A 16,467-nucleotide genomic window follows, 5' to 3' on the forward strand; every position below is an offset into this window, starting at 1 on the left:
TCATATGATTTCTAAAATGTGCAAAAGTAATCCATTTTCAAGTCTTTGTCTTAAAGAGCATTTCCCAAACCGTATAAGCTTCAGTCTCACAAAACCTGGATCCAACCCTGACAGTCCTATATGCTAAGGTAAGAAATTTCTGATGTATCCTGTGGCTAACAGGCAGTCAATACACAAAGATAAAAACAGGTGTTCATTGAAGAGTAAACACAGATGACTACCAAACACCTGAAAAATATATTCAACTGCACTAATAAACGCATCCTGAGTCAATAGTGAAATATTTTTTTTTGCCTGGTAAGAGTTTAAAATATACTCAATGTTGTTGAAGATATAGGAAAATTCTAAAAATTCAAAGGAATTCGCTGGACCTGTCCACAAGATTTAGGTTCCTGGTGGGCGCAGTGGCTCACGCCTGTAATCCCAGTACTTTGGGAGGCCAGAGTGGGCGGATCACCTCAGATCAGGAGTTCGAGGCCAGCCTGACCAACATGGTGAAACCCCATCTCTACTAAAAATGCAAAATTAGCCGGGAGTGTTGGCACATGCCTGTAATCTCAGCTACTTGGGAGGCTGAGGCAGGAGAATTGCTTGAACCCGGGAGGCGGAGGTTCCAGTGAGCCGACATTGTGCCATTGCACTCCAGCCTGGGCAACAAGAGGGAAACTCCATCTCATTTAGGTTCAAAGATGTCTACTGCAGAGGTATTTATTATAGGAAAAAATACAGAAATGTATAGTACTTAATGTTAACATGACCATTAATGTTTTGAAGAATGTCTAAGGATATAGGGGAAACGATTATTTTCTATAGTTTAAAAAAGTAGTATGCACACTGTAACTCCAGCAATATAAAAAACTGTGAGTGTACACACACCAACATACACACATTTATATATAAACATATAAATAAACCAAAAAGGTAGACATCAAAATATTAATACCTATTTTTCCTTCTGCACTTTTTGTATTCTCCAAATGTCTATGCTGAATGTGTATCATTCTTACAATCAGAAAAAAAAAATCACTTTAAATTGCATGTATATGTGTCAATATTAATATCTACCTGCAATGGTCCTGGTTGATTCTGTGGCTGTCTTCGTCTTGTCTGTTTAATAAGCTGACAGCAAATTTCATTCTGCAGCTCAGGATGTGTCAGGCAGATTTGCAAAGCACTCTGGGCTAAAGATATGTGGTAATCAATTGCAGGAGAGTCAACTGCAGCATTTATAAAAAGCTGGCAGGTCTGAATTAAACAAAAAAAGATATATTCAAGGTGAGGAGTGATTAGATTTATTCTGCATGAATTATATCGATTATCTTTTCAGCAGTAGTTTTTGTTTAAAATGATGGAAAAGGATATATTATGATAACACTAATCAAAAGAAATCTGGAATCGCCACAATAATAGCAGACAAAGCAGATTTCAGAGCAAGGAATTCTGCCAGAGATAAAGAGGGTCATTTTATAATGATAAAGGGGTCAGTTCATCTAGAAGACATAACAATCCTAAACATCTACATACTTAATAACAGAGCTTCAGAATACATGTGAATCTCATCCAGCATATTTTTCATTTTAGTCACTGCATTTTTCATCTCTAAAAATTCAATTTGGGTCTTTTTAATATCTTCTCTTACTTTTCTTAAAATGCTCATGCTTTCCTTTACCTTCCTGAACATGTGAAGTGTGGTGGCCAATCTCCAAAGTGGTCCTCCGTGATCTCCACATCCTGACATTCAGATCCATAGTTAATTCCCTCCTGTATTCTACCAGGGTTGGTCTGTGTGACTGGTAGCATGTGGCATGCCATTTCTAAGATTAGCTTATAAAAAACAATGCACTTCCATCTTGGTCACTCTCTCTCTTTCCCCGTTAGATCATTTCCTCTGGGGAAGGCAGCTGCCATGTCTTGAGCAGTCATTTGGAGAGGCCCATGTAGTGAGGTACTGAGGCTTCTTTGCCAACAGCCACGTGAGAGAGTTTGGAATCCTCCAGCCCCATTCCAATCTTCAGATGCCTGCTACCCCCGCTGACAGCTTGATGGTACCGCCAGGAAACTATGATTCAGAACTACCCAGCTAAACTGCTTCTAGATTCCTGACCCTTCAAAACTGTGTGAAATAGCAAATGTTGCAAGTCACTAAGTGTTGGGGAAATTTTAAATGTAACAGTAGACAACAGATACACAGAAATGTCCTTATCTACCATCACCTGCATCATTTCTAGATATGTTTCTATGATTACTTTTTCTTACCCATTGTATTGTCATACTTGATCCGATTCTCTGTATGCCTGGTGATCTTTGACTGGATGCAGATGTTGCGAATGTTATACTCTTGGGCACTGGACTTTTTGGTATGCTTTAAACATTTTTTAGATTTGCTCTGAGTTGACAGTTAAATTACTTGGAAATGGTTTGGTTCTTTCAAGGTCTCTTTTAAGTTTCTTAGGGTGGACCAAAACAGCCTTACATTTAGGACTATCTGGGCCCCATTCCAGAGGCAATCACCTTCTGTGCACTCTATTTGATGTCCAATGTATCAAAGATTTTTCCATTCTAGAATATGGGAAAACTATTTCCAGCTCTGTGTGAGCTGGAATTTTTTTGCCTGTGTCTTTCTGTCCTCAGCCTCAGGTATTTTCCTCACATACACACATGCTTTTCAGTTCTCAGATGAAAACACGAATCTCTGGAGCTCTCCCTCCCTCCCTCTCTTTAGCTCTCTCCTCTCAGCCCTGTGATTTATTTATTTATTTATTTTTTAGATGGAGTCTTGCTCTGTTGCCCAGGCTGGAGAACAGAGCTCAGCGCAACTTCTGCCTCCTGGGTTCAAGTGATTCTCCTGCCTCAGCCTCCCAAGTAGTGAGATTACAGGCACCAACCACCACACCTCGCTAATTTTTGTATTTTTAGTAGAGACAGGGTTTCCCCCTGTTGGCCAGGCTGGTCTTGAACTCCTGATCTCAGGTGATCCACCCACCTCAGCCTCCCAAAGTGCTGGGGTTACAGGGTGAGCCACCGCACCCGATCAGCCCTGTGAAGTCTAACTACCTTGGCCTTCTCAAATTCTGAACTCTGTCTCCGTGACTCAGGAAGACTGCCAGGCTCTATTTGGGTGTTCCCTCTCTGCACAGCAGTCTTGAATCTCTCCAGACAGTAAGCTGCAGCAATCACAGGGTGTATGTCATTAGTTTTCCGAAGAATCTGTCCTACACTGTCTACATTCAACATCTGAAAACCACTGGCAGGGCAAATCCAGTCCCTGTGGCTCCATCATGGCCCAAAGTAGTTCTTCCTTTTTATCTTCTAACTGGTTGTTGCTTGCACACATAAAAGCGTTTGTTTTTTGCTTATTTTGTACCTCTCACTATCTTATCAAATTCTCTTTTTGTTTGTAGTAGTTTTTTAGTTTGTTCTTTTGGGTTTTCTGGGTATACAAATATACCATCTGTAAATATTTTCATTTATTGCCTAATAACATCGGTTAGTTCCCTAACAGAATGTTAAATAATAATAATAATAACAAACTTTATATAATTTATACTTTAATTGAAAAATTTTAAAAATAATGGGGCATATCTTTGTCTTTTTCTCACTTTAGTGGAAATGTTTCTAAAATTTCTCCATAAAGCATGATGCTTGCTTTTAGCTAAAACAGGAATATTTTATCATGTTGAAGTATCTATGTATTGCTATTCTATAAATGTTAAATTTGTCAAATGCCTTTTTGGCATCTACAGATATGATTATCTCCCTAATAATAAGTAATATTAATAGATATCCTAATACTTAGCCATCCTTGATTTCCTAGAATAAATCCCTTTCAGTCATAATTTAATATTTTCTAACATTAAAAAATGTTATCGACACATAATAGCTGCATATATAATTGGAGTATATGAATTTTTTGATACATGTCTGCAACATGTAATAATCAAATCAAGGGAATTGTGATACCGACTACCTCTAACATTTGTAATTTCTTTGTGTTGGGAACATTCCAAATCTTCTCTTCTAAGTATTTTGAAATATACTCTAAGTTCTTGTCAGCTGTAGTTGCCCTACTGTGCTGTTGAACACTACAACTTATTCTTCTTATATAAATGTATTTTTGTACTCATTAACCAACCTCCTTTCATCCCTCCACCCCCTACTACCCAGCCTCTGGTAACCACCATTCTATTTTACCATCTACCTCTATGAGATCCACTTTTTTAGCTCCCACCTATGAGTGAAAACATGAGATATTTGTCTTTCTGTGCTTGGCTTATTTTACTTAACATAATGTTCTGCAGTTCCATCTATGTTGTTGCAAATGACAGGGCTTTGTTTTTTGTAATGGCTGAATAATATTCCATTGTGTATATATACTACCTTTTTTTTTTTGAGACAGAGTCTTGCTCTGTCACCCAGGCTGGAGTGCAGTGGCACACTCTAGGCTCACTACAACCTCCACCTCCCAGGTTCAAGCGATTCTTGTGCCTCAGCCTCCCTAGTAGCGGGGATTACAGGAATGCACCACCACGCCCAGTTAATTTTTGTATTTTTAGTAGAGACGCGGTTTCCCCATGTTGGCCAGGCTGGTCTCAAACTCCTGGCCTCAAGTGATCTGGCTGCCTTGGCCTCCCAAAGTGCTGGGATTACAGGCCTGAGCCACTGGCCCGGCCCATCATTATCCATTCATCTACTGATGAACACTTAGGTTGATTCCATATATCAGTTCTTGTGAACAGTGCTATAATAAATATAGGAATGCCGATATCTCTTCAATATACTGACTTCCTTTCATTTGGATATACTCCCAGTGAGACTGCTGGATCACATGGTAGTTCTATTTTTAGTTTTTTGAGGAACCTCCATAATGTTTTTCAAAGTTGCTGTACTAATTTACATTCCCACCAATGGTGTATGAGTTTTCCTCTTTCTCTGCATCCTTGACAGCATTCGTTATTTTCTGCCTTTTCAATAACAGCCATTTTAACTGGGGTGAGATGATATTTCATTATGATGCTGATTTGCATTTCCCTGATGATTAGCGATACTTAGCATTTATTCATATACTTATTGGCCATTTGTATGTCTTCTTTTGAGAAATGTCTATTGAGATCTTTTGCCCATTTTAAAATTGGATTATTTGTTTTTTGCTATTGAGTTGAATGATTTAATATTCTTTAAATGATGCTGGATTCTGATTGCTAATATTTTATTATTTTTGTACAATCTTTGCTGCATTCTCATATGAAAGCAATACTTATTTAACAAAGGGAATATAGTGATATAATGACTGAGGATTGCTTCAAAATAATCCAAAGTTAGGGTGCAGTGGGAAATGGGAGAATAAAACAAAATTGGCCATGTGTTGATGACTGTAGATCTGAAAGATGAGTACTTTAGGCCTCATTGTAATATTCTCTCTACTCGTATATGTTGGAAATTGTCCCAAGTAAAAAGTAAAAGAAAAAATTGAATTTAGAAAAGTTCCTTCTTTTTCTATGCTTTGGGACAATTTAAACAGCATTGAAATTATCTACACATAAAGTTTGGTAAACTCTGTTTAGATTTTCATTTTCCTGTGGAATCAATTTTGGTCATTTATATTTTCTTATAAAATTGACCACATCATCTAGATTTTCAAATATACTTGTATAGTCTTTCTTGCTTTAGGTATTGGTGTACTCTACAGGTGGGTATTTTTAAACATTCCATTATAGAAATTTAAAAAATGTATAAAAGTAGAGAGAACAGCATAATAATCACCTATGTACCCATCACCCAGTGTCAATAATTATCAGCATTTTTCCAAACTTCACCACCTCCCCACCTCTACTTTTTTCTCCTCTGGAGTATTTTAATGTATATCATATTACTTTACCAATAAATACTTCAGGCTGGATCTCCAGCTGATAAAGATTTTTTCTATAGCCATCCATGACCCCACAATTAACAATAATTCCATATTATCTAATAAACAAATAGATTTTTTGAGATGGGAGAAACTTAGGCAAGACAAAGCCAAAAGAAAGAGATGGAGCTCCAAGAGACTAGGGAAAAATGAAGTACCAAGATCCTGGTGTAGAGTCCAGACTTGGAAACACAGAAGGTCCACCGTTATCTGAGGCTGGAGGAGTGGAGGAGAAAGGGTTGTCTATTAAGTGGAGGGCTTTTTTTTTTTTTTTTTTTTTGAGATGGAGTCTTGCTCTGCTGCCCAGGATGGCGTGCACTGGTACGATCTCGGCTCAGTGCAACCTCCACTTCCTAGGTTCAAGTGATTCTCCTGCCTCAACCTCCCAAGTAGCTGGGACTATAGGCGCATGCCATCACACTCGGCTAATTTTTGTATTTTCTAAGTAGAGACAGGGTTTCATGGTGCTAGCCAGGATGGTCTCGATCTCCTGACCTCATGATCCGCCCGCCTCGGCCTTCCACAGTGCTGGGATTACAGGCATGAGCCACTGCGCCTGGCTGCAAGGGGAGGGCTTTGAGGTGGTCATGTCATGTCTGATGTCCTCTAACTTTCTCAGTGAAATAGAAGGTAAGTTTCTCTGCTGTATTCTTAAGTAGAGAGTTTGAGGGGGATGTGACCAAAGACAAGCACAAGGCAGAAAGTTGGCTGTGAGGGAGGAAGACCTTGAATTTATATTGGCGTCAGACTACATGGCTGTTTGATGCTCTGCAGCATCGCACATCTGGTTATACTGGCAGCAGAAAACATAGCACTGATCTACGTTGGGATCTGGCTGAAGAGTGCATGGAATTATGGGTCCCAAGGAACTACGAGAATTAATAGGAACAAACCAGACTAGATAAGGAAGGAAGAAAAGCCAGGACGCAGTTATCATGATCTTAAAAAAAAGCTAATGATTCAAAACAAACGTCTTAGAGATGAAGAAAAAATGGAAGAGCAAAAAAATATAAGAGCTTGTAGGCTAGGATTCTGGTTAAAGAAAGAGATGTTCGAATTGAAGCTTTTAGATGTGACGTACTTGTGAGGAATGGTGAAGTCAGGTGTGGACATGGAAAATGGGATGATGAAGGAGACCAGAGGTGAAGCTTACTGGAATTTAGAAGGTCAAGAATCTTAAAAATCATGGCATTGGTGAGTGAACTGATTACAGTCATTTGCAAGATTTCAGGTAGAGAATGTGGTTGGGAGCTAAAATTCTTAGATAATTTTTTTTTTTGAGACTTAATTTCATTCTTGTTGCCCAGGCTGGAGTGCAGTGGCGTGATCTCAGCTCACTGCAACCTCCATCTCCTGGGTTCAAGCAATTCTCCTGCCTCAGCCTCCCAAGTAGCTGGGATTACAGGTATGCGCCTCCACGCCCATCTAATTTTGTGTTTTTAGTAGAGATGGTGTTTCACCATGTTGGCCAGGCTGGTCTTGAACTCCCGACCTCAGGTGATCCACCCTCCTCGGCCTCCCAAAGTGCTGGGATTACAGGAGTAAGCCACCACACCTGGCCCTTAAAGAAATCTGAAGAGTTACTGGAAGGTAACTGATGATAGGGATAGAAGGATAAAGAGTGCGAAGTTGCAAGGCAAGTTTTGAGTGATCAGGGATTTCTAATAGAGATTGAGGAATAAGAAACTGAGAGTAACACTAGAGAGGAGAGAGAGTGCTGACCCCTCTCCCAGTGCTGTGCCTGGTGTGATGTGGAAAATTAGAGGTTAAAGGGGAAATGATTCATCTGCTACCAAGTATTTCACATTGCCCAAACCATACATATTAATAGTTTATTTCAGTAAATCCCAAATCCTCACTAAGAAAGCATATTAAATTCACCTACTTTTATTTCAATGATATTCTTAATAATAAACACATTTTGAATTTTCTTGGAGTAAAATTTTGTAACCCAAAATGTTATTTTTAATTTTTTTCCAATTATTTAACAACATATAAGTATTTTACCTTAAATCATTTAACAACATATAAATATTTTACCTTAAATAATTTAATAGCTTCTGTCTGCAGGGCTTCGGAAGGTAGAGTTGTCAGAGGGGAAATGATTCCTTCTTTACTGTGACACAAAGTGGGGTGTCTCCATATCTGAGAGGCTAAATGCAGAATAAAATATGAACAGAAAACTGAATAAACCACTTATTGTGGCCTCTTATTAAATTAATCCTTTAGACATTAGCTCATTCAGGCTTGGCTCACAACTTTAAGTCACAAAGGTCAGAAAAAAACTCTTTGGCAACATTATTTTATTTTGGTAGCCAGGCCATTGGGATTCTCATGTTACTGTTTTCTGTGTGTTTTTTTTTTTTTAATTTTAAAAATTTCCATAGGTTTTTGGGAATAGGTGGTATGTGGTTACATGAGTAAGTTCTTTAGGGATTTGTGAGATTTTGGTGCACCCATCACCCAAGCAGTATATACTGAAACTGATTTGCCTCACCCCCTTCCCACCCTTTCCCTGAGTCCCCAAAGTCTATTGTGTCATTCTTATGTCTTTGCATCCTCACAGTTTAGCTCCCATTTATGAGTGAGACATGTTCCTGTTTTGGATAATCTAGAAGAGTTGGGTCCTAATTTACTAGGCTGCAATAAGTCTACCAGGGCACTATCACATTGCTTAAATGTGCTAAAGATTGGTGACCTAGGTAGGGGGCATGACTATATATGAGAAAGAGCTGGGGAAAGATCTAGAACTTCTCTAGAGAGGAGAAGCCAAAGTAGAAAGAGATATAAAGATAAAGAGGAACTTGAAGGCATTCCTAAAATCAACATTTATTAAATTCCTGTGTTGGACACAGCAAATAAAATGTGGTCTCTCTTAGTATATAAAGCATAGGATAGAATCTAGACTCTCAGTGGGGGAACCTTAGCCATAAAAATTCATTTCAGGCAGGCACAGTGGCTCATGCCTGTAATGCCAGCACTTTGGGAGGCTGAGGTGGGTGGATTACTTGAGCTCAGAAGTACGAGACCAGCCTGTGCAACATGAAGAAACCCCATCTCTGCCAATGATACAAAAAGTAGTCGGGCATGGTGGTGCATGCCTGTGGTCCCAGCTACTCAGGAGGCTGAGGCAGGAGGATTGCTTGAGCCCAGGAGGCAGAGGTTGCAGTGAGCTGAGATCATGCCACTGCACTCCAGCCTGGGTGACAGAGTGAGACTCCGTCTCAAAAACAAAACAAAAACTTAATTTCAATGCAAAACTACAAATGCTATAAATCTTTTGGCTTCCCTGGGCCACACTGGAAGAAGAATTGTCTTGGGCCACACATAAAATATATAAACACTAATGATAGCTGATGAGCTTAAAAACAAAAAACTCACAAATAAATTTTGTAATGTTTTAAGAAAATTTATGAATTTGTGTTGGGCCACATTCAAAGCCATCTGGGGCCACAGGCCACCTGTGGGTTGCAGGTTGGACAAGCTTGCTATAAAAGAATTAAGTGACAAAGCACATTAGGACATAATTTTAACATTGATGAAGCACCTTTTATGAGCCAGATGCTGAGCTGCAGAGGGCTGGCTGGGGGATCTCCTAAGGCTAGGTGGGGTTTCATTATCTTGGTGAGGACTGCCAAGGAAGGGGGCATTCCAAGCAGAGGAGCAATGGAAGCAAAGGCAGAGGGAGGTGACCTGACACAGCCTAATGAGGAATGATGGTGTCCCTGCAGCCAAAGAGCCACAGACAGAATTCTCTCCCATGATGAGCAAAGGCAATGAAAAGGTGGGTATATTTCAGGGAAACAGGAACCCATTAAGTGAAAACTCCATTAAGCTATGTGGGTTGAGGTCCATTTCATTAACCATAAAGCTTTATTTATATGTTTATGAACTTACAAGGCTCCCCGTCTATATTTAGCAATTTGCAAACCAGTTGTTCAAATTCAGATCCAACGTTTACATTGTTGCTTCCAGCTGCAACAGTCAGATGATAAAGCCAAGTGTCCTTAAAACCAGAACATATTAATTAAATGTTAAGACACAGTTTTGATTACTTAAAGAAAAAAAAACAACTTGCATAAACAGTAGAAAACTTTGAGATGGAAATGAACTACTTGCTTTAATTTTTAAATAATAATGAAAAGCCATTTATTCAAACAATTCTGAGGCATGCTCACTTGAACTGTGTTTATATTATCTTTTCCCATTATTTACATTTTTCTTATTTTCTTCAGATGCATTTTAGAAAAGCATGACAAAATTAAGACGAGTAACACATGTTAAGAGACTAAATACAACCAGCTGATATTCTTTTACAAAATAAATAAATTCTATTAAATTAAAAATCTGGCTCCCAGAGTGATACAAACAGAATATTTTGGAAATCCAGAAAATTTAAAGAAAACATAATACCCATCTTATCCCATTCACCAAAGATTCCTGGTCTTTTTTTCTCTATGAAAATATATATGTAATTAAATTTTTACATAGTTGAATTATTCTAAAAGTAGAGGATAATTTCTGAATTTTAGTAATATAGTACAAGCACTCCCTTGTTGCTAGAAATTCTTTATAAACAAGTTTTAATGGCTGCAGGATATTCTACTACACATATGGACATACCATATTTATTTAATCAATTTCTTATTGCTGAACATTATGATGGTTACTAACTTCTCACTGATAAAAAATACTGTGACAGCTATCATCTGTTAACTGAAAAGGAAATGTTATATTTTCCATCTTTAAAATACTTCAAAAATAAAATTATTTTAAAAAGAGTATTGTAGGCCGGGCACGGTGTCTCATGCCTGTAATCCCAGCACTTTGAGAGGCCAAGCCGGGTGGATCATCTGAGGTCAGGGGTTTGAGACCAGCCTGGCCAACATGGTGAAACGCCGTCTCTACTAAAAATACAAAAATTAGCCGGGCATGGTGGTGCATGCCTGTAGTCCCAGCTGTTCAGGAGGCTGAGGCAGAAGAATCTCTTGAACCCAGGAGGCGGAGGTTGCGGTGAGCCGATATCACGCCACTGCACTCCAGCCTGGGCAACAGAGTGAAACTCTGTTTAAAAAAAAAAAAAAAAAGAGCATCGTGTTGAACAAACTATACATAAATTTTTGGCTACATTTACTAACATTTTCTTTTTCTTTCTTTCTTTTTTTTTTTTTTTGAGACAGAGTCTTGCTCTGTCACCCAGGCTGGAGTGCAATGGCACGATCTCAATTCACTGCAACCTCCGCCTCCAGGTTCAAGTGATTCTCCTACCTCAGCCTCCCAAGTAGCTGGGATTACAGGCACCTGTCACCACGTCCAGCTACTTTTTGTATTTTTGGTAGAGATGGAGTTTCACCACGTTGGCCAGGCTGGTCTCGAACTCCTGACCTCAGGTGATCCACCTGCCTCGGCCTCCCAAAGTGCTGGGATTACAGGCATGAGACACAGTGCCTGGCCAACATTTTCTTAGTATATATTTTTTGAAATAGAATTATGAGTCATTACTAGGGCATGAAAACTTTTAGGAACTCATTGAAACATATTTTCAAAGTACTTTCCAAAGCATTTACACTAATTTCTATTCTCACCAGTGGTGTATAGGAGTGCTTCCCTCCTCATAGCTTCACTAGCATAATTTTTTAAATCTTTGATAATCTCAGAGACAATAAAAGCTTTATCATTTTTAAATGTGCATATCTTTGATTACAGATGAGCGTAAGCATTCATTAGCCATTAAATTCCTCAGGAAGTTGTTCATCAGGCCCTCTTTCCATTTTTCTATTAGAAACATAGTCCTTTTCAAATCAAATGAGAGGTAGCAGAGGCAAGTGTTCAGGAACACAGGCTCTGTGGTTAGAGATAGGGGTCTAATATCAACTCTGCCTCTTGCCAGATGTGTGACCACAGGAAAGTGCTTCAGTCTTTCCATCTATAAATGGGAATAAGGTCACCTCCCACAGAGGGTAATTGGAAGGATGAAGAAGAGATATACTTAGCACTTGGCCTGATACATGTGCTCAAAAACAATGATCAATAGTAACAATAATAATCTATAAAGAGTTGTTTATATGTTAAGGATACAGTAGCCATCCATGAAATATTTTGTTTTCTGTATTATCCTTTAAGTCATATTTATGATAATATTTGACATAAATAATTATTTCAATTTTGTATAGTCAAATCCATCAACCATTTGCACTCTGATTTCTTACACTGCCTTTTTGTTTTTGTTCTTTTTTTTTTTTTTTTTTTGAGACGGAGTCTTGCTCTGTCGCCAGGCTGGAGTGCTGTGGTGCGATCTCAGCTCGCTGCAACCTCTACCTCCCGGGTTCAAGCAATTCCCCTGCCTCAGCCTCCCAAGTAGCTGGGATTACAGGCACACGCCACCTCGCCTGGCTAATTTTTGTATTTTAGTAGAGACAGAGTTTCACCATGTTGGCCAAGATGGTCTCGATCTTCCTGACCTTGTGATCCACCCGCCTCGGCCTCCCAAAGTGCTGGGATTACAGACGTGAGTCACCGCACCCAGCCCGCCCTTTTGTTTTCTTAGAAAGTACTTCTGATTCAGAACTCAGATAAAGGCCTTTTTAAAAAATAATTTCATTGAATTCTTTTAACTCTTTAAATTCTGGAAATTATTTTGCTATCTGTATGAGATGAAAATAATAATCTGGAAATTATTTTGCTATCTGTATGAGATGAAAAACTAATGTTTCCTAAGTAGCCAATTTCCTCAATATATAAGAAATACATAATCATATGTATTGAATGATATATTACTTCCCCATTAATTTGTGATACCTCCTTTATCATAAATGACTACATGTACATATAATACATAAAATAATTAATTTTCAACTGTATCTAAGGCCACATTTTATTAAAAATTAGTCAAAAATATAAAAGAGTCCTTAGATTTACCAAAAAATGTTCAATCTGAGAGATCCACATTTTTAACATAAGTTCCTTTAGCCCTCCACTTCCACGCACTAATTTCAGCCTTGATACCACTCTTACCAACAGGATTAGAAAATGACATATTTGAACAAGGCTCATTTCCAGGGAGGTAAAGAATCTCTGAAAACAGAGGTGAAAGTCTATAGCAAAATTTTCTTCCTTATTTCCATTAAATTGATTTGATAATTATTACCAATATCTGAATAATATTAGTCTACATCATTCTAAATCAACCAATAAGTCTTTGAATACCTTTTCATGCTTGGATCCAATTAGGAGGTAAGTTGGACCTTGGTCTTTGGGATGGATAACGATAGTATAATGTGTGGATAACAGACTTCGTCCACTGGCTTCATAATCTTCATCTGAATCACAAGATCTGTCAACCTCTTCCACTTTAGCCTCCCAGAGTTTGATCTGACCTAAAGGAAACTAAAGTAAATATTAGTAATTGTGAGGAAGGCATTTTCTAAATCTTTTCCTACTAAAACATTTCATAGTCCTTTTCATTTTTAAATTTATAAAGCATACCTTTAAAAATTTTATTTTTTATTTTCCTTTTTTTTTTTTTTTTTTTTTTTGAGACAGGGTTGAGTCTCCCTCTGTCTCCCAGGCTGGAGTGCAGTGGTGCAATCAGTAACCTCACTGTAACCTTGAACTCCTGGGCTTCAGGGATCGATCCTTCCATCTCAGCTAGCCAAATAGCTAGCACTACACGCACATGCCACCATGCCCAGCTAATTAAAAAATAATAATTTTTTTTTGGAGATAGGGTCTTGCTACATTGCTCAGGCCAGTCTAAGACTCCTGGGCTCAAAGAATCCTCCTGCCTCAGCCTCCCAAAGTGCTGGGATCACAAGCATGAGCCACCGCACCAGCATAACATACCTTTTTAAAAATGATGCCTAGAGGCAATTTGATTATCCACAGTGTAACAAAAGTAGTGGCAACAACCAAAGAGCCTAAAAGTAATATGAAAGAACCATATACATATTAGAGATTTAACTTTTGAGGAAAAAACAAGATGCTACTTCTATGCAGTAGTTCAGATGATTCAGCTGTACTAAAATTCTTACAGGAGGCAGAAAGAAATTATTTAGATAGACAGTTAAGGTAAAGCGAGTCCCCAGCAGAAAACTTTCCTTTTTAAAAAAGCAGCTCAAAGATAGCTCCTTTTCTAACCCCAGGCAGTTCAAGGAAATCACTTCTCTTCTAACAACAAGCAGCCTGAAAGAGCAGACAGTGAAACACAGATAAGACAGTTTCGGCACAGAAGGATGGGGGAGGGTCTCCTGGGTAATTACCAAACTCCACACTTGTACAATGGGCCCCCCAATAAAACAGTGGGCCTTAATAAGCACATTCTTTTCCCTTTGGACACACTAAGATAAGGAAGCTAAAAGCAGACTAGAGGGGGTGCCTACAGCTGCAAGAAGATGGGAACAAACACAGAAACTCTCCCTCCCAGATAAGCAGGATAAAGAAACACAGGCTAAGAGTCAGCCTATGTGGTTAGGGAATGAGACAGAGCTGATAAAAAAAAAAACTCTGCTCTGTACAGATAGCACACCTGGTTCCAACTAAACCATCAGGAGGATAAGATATCCCCTCCTTACAAGCTCCCTCCTCGCTAGCCCATTTATAAAAACCCTGACATCTTTACTACAACTTGGCTACCCACTCGGGACCCTTCTCTGTGATGGAGAGGTGTTCTTTCCTTTTGCACTATCTACTAAACTCCTGCTCTAAACTCACTCTGTCTGTGTGTGTCCATGACCTAGATCTCCTTGGCCTTGAGAACAAGAACTTTGGTATTTACCCCAGACAATGAGACTGCTTCAAAATGACCCATTATTTAGTTAAGCAACTAGTCATAATTCACCGAAACAGTCATTTGACTTTTTTATCCCACAGAATTGATCAGCAATTTGATTAAGTTATTGGATCAAAAGGACAAGTGTATACATAGTCTCAAAACTGTTCATTGAAAAGAAAAATATTGTTCCTAGAAAAAATAACAAGATTAGATAGGTAGTGCAAAACGAACTATCATCCCAAATGCCAGTAAAGGAGGAGCATTCCAAGGCTCTTTGTTATATATCACAAAACAATACCATGAATTTCTCCATCTTAAGGGTAAGAAAAACTTCCTAAAGCCAATTTATATTAAATTTTATCTAAGCTTTTATTGACAAAACCAACTATATCTGGTGTGTTGAATATTTGGCCTATCTGTTGTAAAACTTTTGCTCTAATTTAGTACCTTTATTCCAGGAAAATACACGGTCTGCATCAGATTTATAACTTCTAAAATATTTGGCCAAGTTTGCAATTGGAGTTTTGAAAAAGTTCATTCTAACCACAAGGATATTTACGTCACACGTTTACATGCTAAGTTTCAGGGCTCAGTGCTGGAGCCCTTCTTCCATCTATGCTCACTCTCTGGGTGACCTCATCTAAGCTCATGGCTTTAATACCAGCATGTTAGCTACTCCCAAATTTATAACTCCAGACTCACTAACTCTACTTAGATGTTGGATAGCATTTCAAACTTAACAGCATTTCAGACTTACCTTGGTAAGTCCTCCTTGACAACCTGCTCTGCCCAGTCTTCCCCATCTCAAGTTGTTGGCAATGTTACTTTTCTATTAATAGCTATCAACACCCAAAACCTTGGCATCATTGCAGTCTCTCATACTGACTTTTCAGTCAATAAATCCTGTCAACAAGCCTTTCAGAATCTATCTAGAATCTGTTCATCTCTCATACGTCCACAGCACCACTAAACCACAATCCCCTCTCACCTGGATTACTGCAATGGCTCCTAACCCATCTCCTCCTTATTGCCTCCGGTCTATTCTTAATCCGCAGTCGGCGTGTGCCTGTTAGACACAGGCAAGATCATGTCCCTGTTCCGCTCAAAGCCCTCCAGTTGTTTGTCATCTCACTCAGAGCAAAAGCTGAAGGGTGGCAGAATCTGCCACCCCAAAAGATATCACTTTGGCATAAGGGTTATTTTGAACTAAAGGCATTTTTAAAAGCAGCAGGTGCAAGAAGGGTGTTCTGACCCTCTGTGTTTTCTTCCCGAAGGCAGGAGGGAACCTGCCTTTCATAACGCCTATATGAAAGATAACCTCCCTTTACCAGAAGAAAAGTAAGATTCTTGTCAAGATGGGAAGCTGAAGCCTGGGGAAAGTTATACAAACAACCCTTGTTAAACTTAATCTTAGCTTCCTCCTCACTTCTCCACCCAAGTAACTACTCCAGCCCAAGTCTCTTTGCCTTGTCACATTTTCACAATTTACTACACTTTGTCCAGTTCGGTGTATAAGTGTTCACCTTTATGTCTTGGAGTCTTCATTGCCTTAGGAAGGCTCCTGTGTGATGTAAAACTTAAATAAATGTATATGTTTCTCCTGTAATCTGTCTTAATGTGAATTTAATTCTCAGGCCTGCCAAAAACCCTAAGAAAGTAGAGGTAAAATTTCGCCTCTCCTAAAAAGCAAGCTTTTAAAAATAGGATGAAGAAAACAAATTCCATTAATACTATGATAATACATAACAATACTAACCTAATTGTGTACTTTAGGCACAATCATATGAAAATC

The 16,467-nt window shown here is 38.7% G+C and overlaps 1 protein-coding gene across 3 annotated transcripts in view; it reads right to left on the reverse strand.

The window, feature by feature from the left end:
* The window catches only part of PLEKHH2 (pleckstrin homology, MyTH4 and FERM domain containing H2), a 128,573-nt gene that overhangs the window by 28,360 nt on the left and 83,746 nt on the right, over positions 1-16,467 (reverse strand). For all 3 annotated transcript variants that reach the window (XR_008624370.2, XM_063594981.1, XM_055108024.2), the window contains exons 17-20: positions 13,112-13,291; positions 9,803-9,911; positions 7,946-8,058; positions 1,066-1,245 (exon numbers count right to left, since the gene is read on the reverse strand). Coding sequence is in view for 2 of the 3 variants with exons in the window: in XM_063594981.1 (XP_063451051.1) it covers positions 1,066-1,245; positions 7,946-8,058; positions 9,803-9,911; positions 13,112-13,291 (582 nt within the window). In the remaining variant the exon portion in view is untranslated. The remainder of the gene's footprint in view (positions 1-1,065; positions 1,246-7,945; positions 8,059-9,802; positions 9,912-13,111; positions 13,292-16,467) is intronic.

The sequence above is a fragment of the Pan paniscus genome, chromosome 12 (assembly GCF_029289425.2).
Source record: "Pan paniscus chromosome 12, NHGRI_mPanPan1-v2.0_pri, whole genome shotgun sequence".
Taxonomy (NCBI): Eukaryota; Metazoa; Chordata; class Mammalia; order Primates; family Hominidae; genus Pan; species Pan paniscus.